Source organism: Geospiza fortis, unplaced genomic scaffold, assembly GCF_000277835.1.
Source record: "Geospiza fortis unplaced genomic scaffold, GeoFor_1.0 scaffold396, whole genome shotgun sequence".
Taxonomy (NCBI): Eukaryota; Metazoa; Chordata; class Aves; order Passeriformes; family Thraupidae; genus Geospiza; species Geospiza fortis.
The window spans coordinates 1,363,272-1,363,861 of NW_005054345.1; the positions used below are offsets into that span (position 1 = coordinate 1,363,272).

General features: G+C 64.7%; 2 protein-coding genes across 2 annotated transcripts in view; one reads left to right on the forward strand and one right to left on the reverse strand.

Annotated features, from left to right (window-relative positions):
* Window positions 1-547, reverse strand: part of TXNDC12 (thioredoxin domain containing 12) — a 9,559-nt gene extending 9,012 nt beyond the window's left edge. Inside the window, exon 1 of the mRNA XM_014307839.2 lies at window positions 421-547. Coding sequence (XP_014163314.2) covers window positions 421-547 — 127 coding nt within the window. The remainder of the gene's footprint in view (window positions 1-420) is intronic.
* BTF3L4 (basic transcription factor 3 like 4) overlaps window positions 501-590 on the forward strand; it is an 8,919-nt gene continuing 8,829 nt past the window's right edge. The window contains exon 1 of the mRNA XM_031058585.1: window positions 501-588. The gene's annotated coding sequence lies outside the window, so the exon portion shown is untranslated. The remainder of the gene's footprint in view (window positions 589-590) is intronic.

Below are 590 nucleotides of genomic sequence, written 5' to 3' on the forward strand. Positions count from 1 at the left end.
AGCCGGTGGGAACGGTGTGGGGGGCTCGGGATGAGCTCAGCTCCTTACAGGGAGCCGGGACTCCCAGGGTAGGAGTCATCGCACCGGGGCCTCAGAGCCCTGGTTACTCCCCGTGGGCAAGTCCCAGCGTTATCCCGACGGGAGCAGGCAGCGGTGGGAGGGGGATGGTTCCTGGTTTATTCTCTCCTTCCGAAATAAACCTTTTTGTCGCGCTGCTCTCTCCGGAGTTTGCCCAGCTGGCGGGAAGGCAAAACCGACTGCAAGCGCAGCGTGTGGGGGAGTGTTCATTAAGGGGGACAGAGCGAGTGGTGACACTTCTGGAAGCGCCGCGTCCTAGTTTGGGTCACCGGGCACCGCTCCCTGCCCCGAGGAACGGACGACTGCTGCTCCCTGGAGACTACAACTCCCAGGAGCCCTTACGCGCAATAGCCCCCGCCTCTATGTAAATCAGGTGGGCGGCCCCGCCCAGCTGTGGGCGGGTTGGCGCCGTCACGTGGTGCGGCGCTTCCTTTCTCTGTGCGCCTCTCTTTCCTTCCTCGGCCGCCATCTTGTTCTCGCCGCGTGTTGGCAGCGGGGGCTCCCCCGCGCCC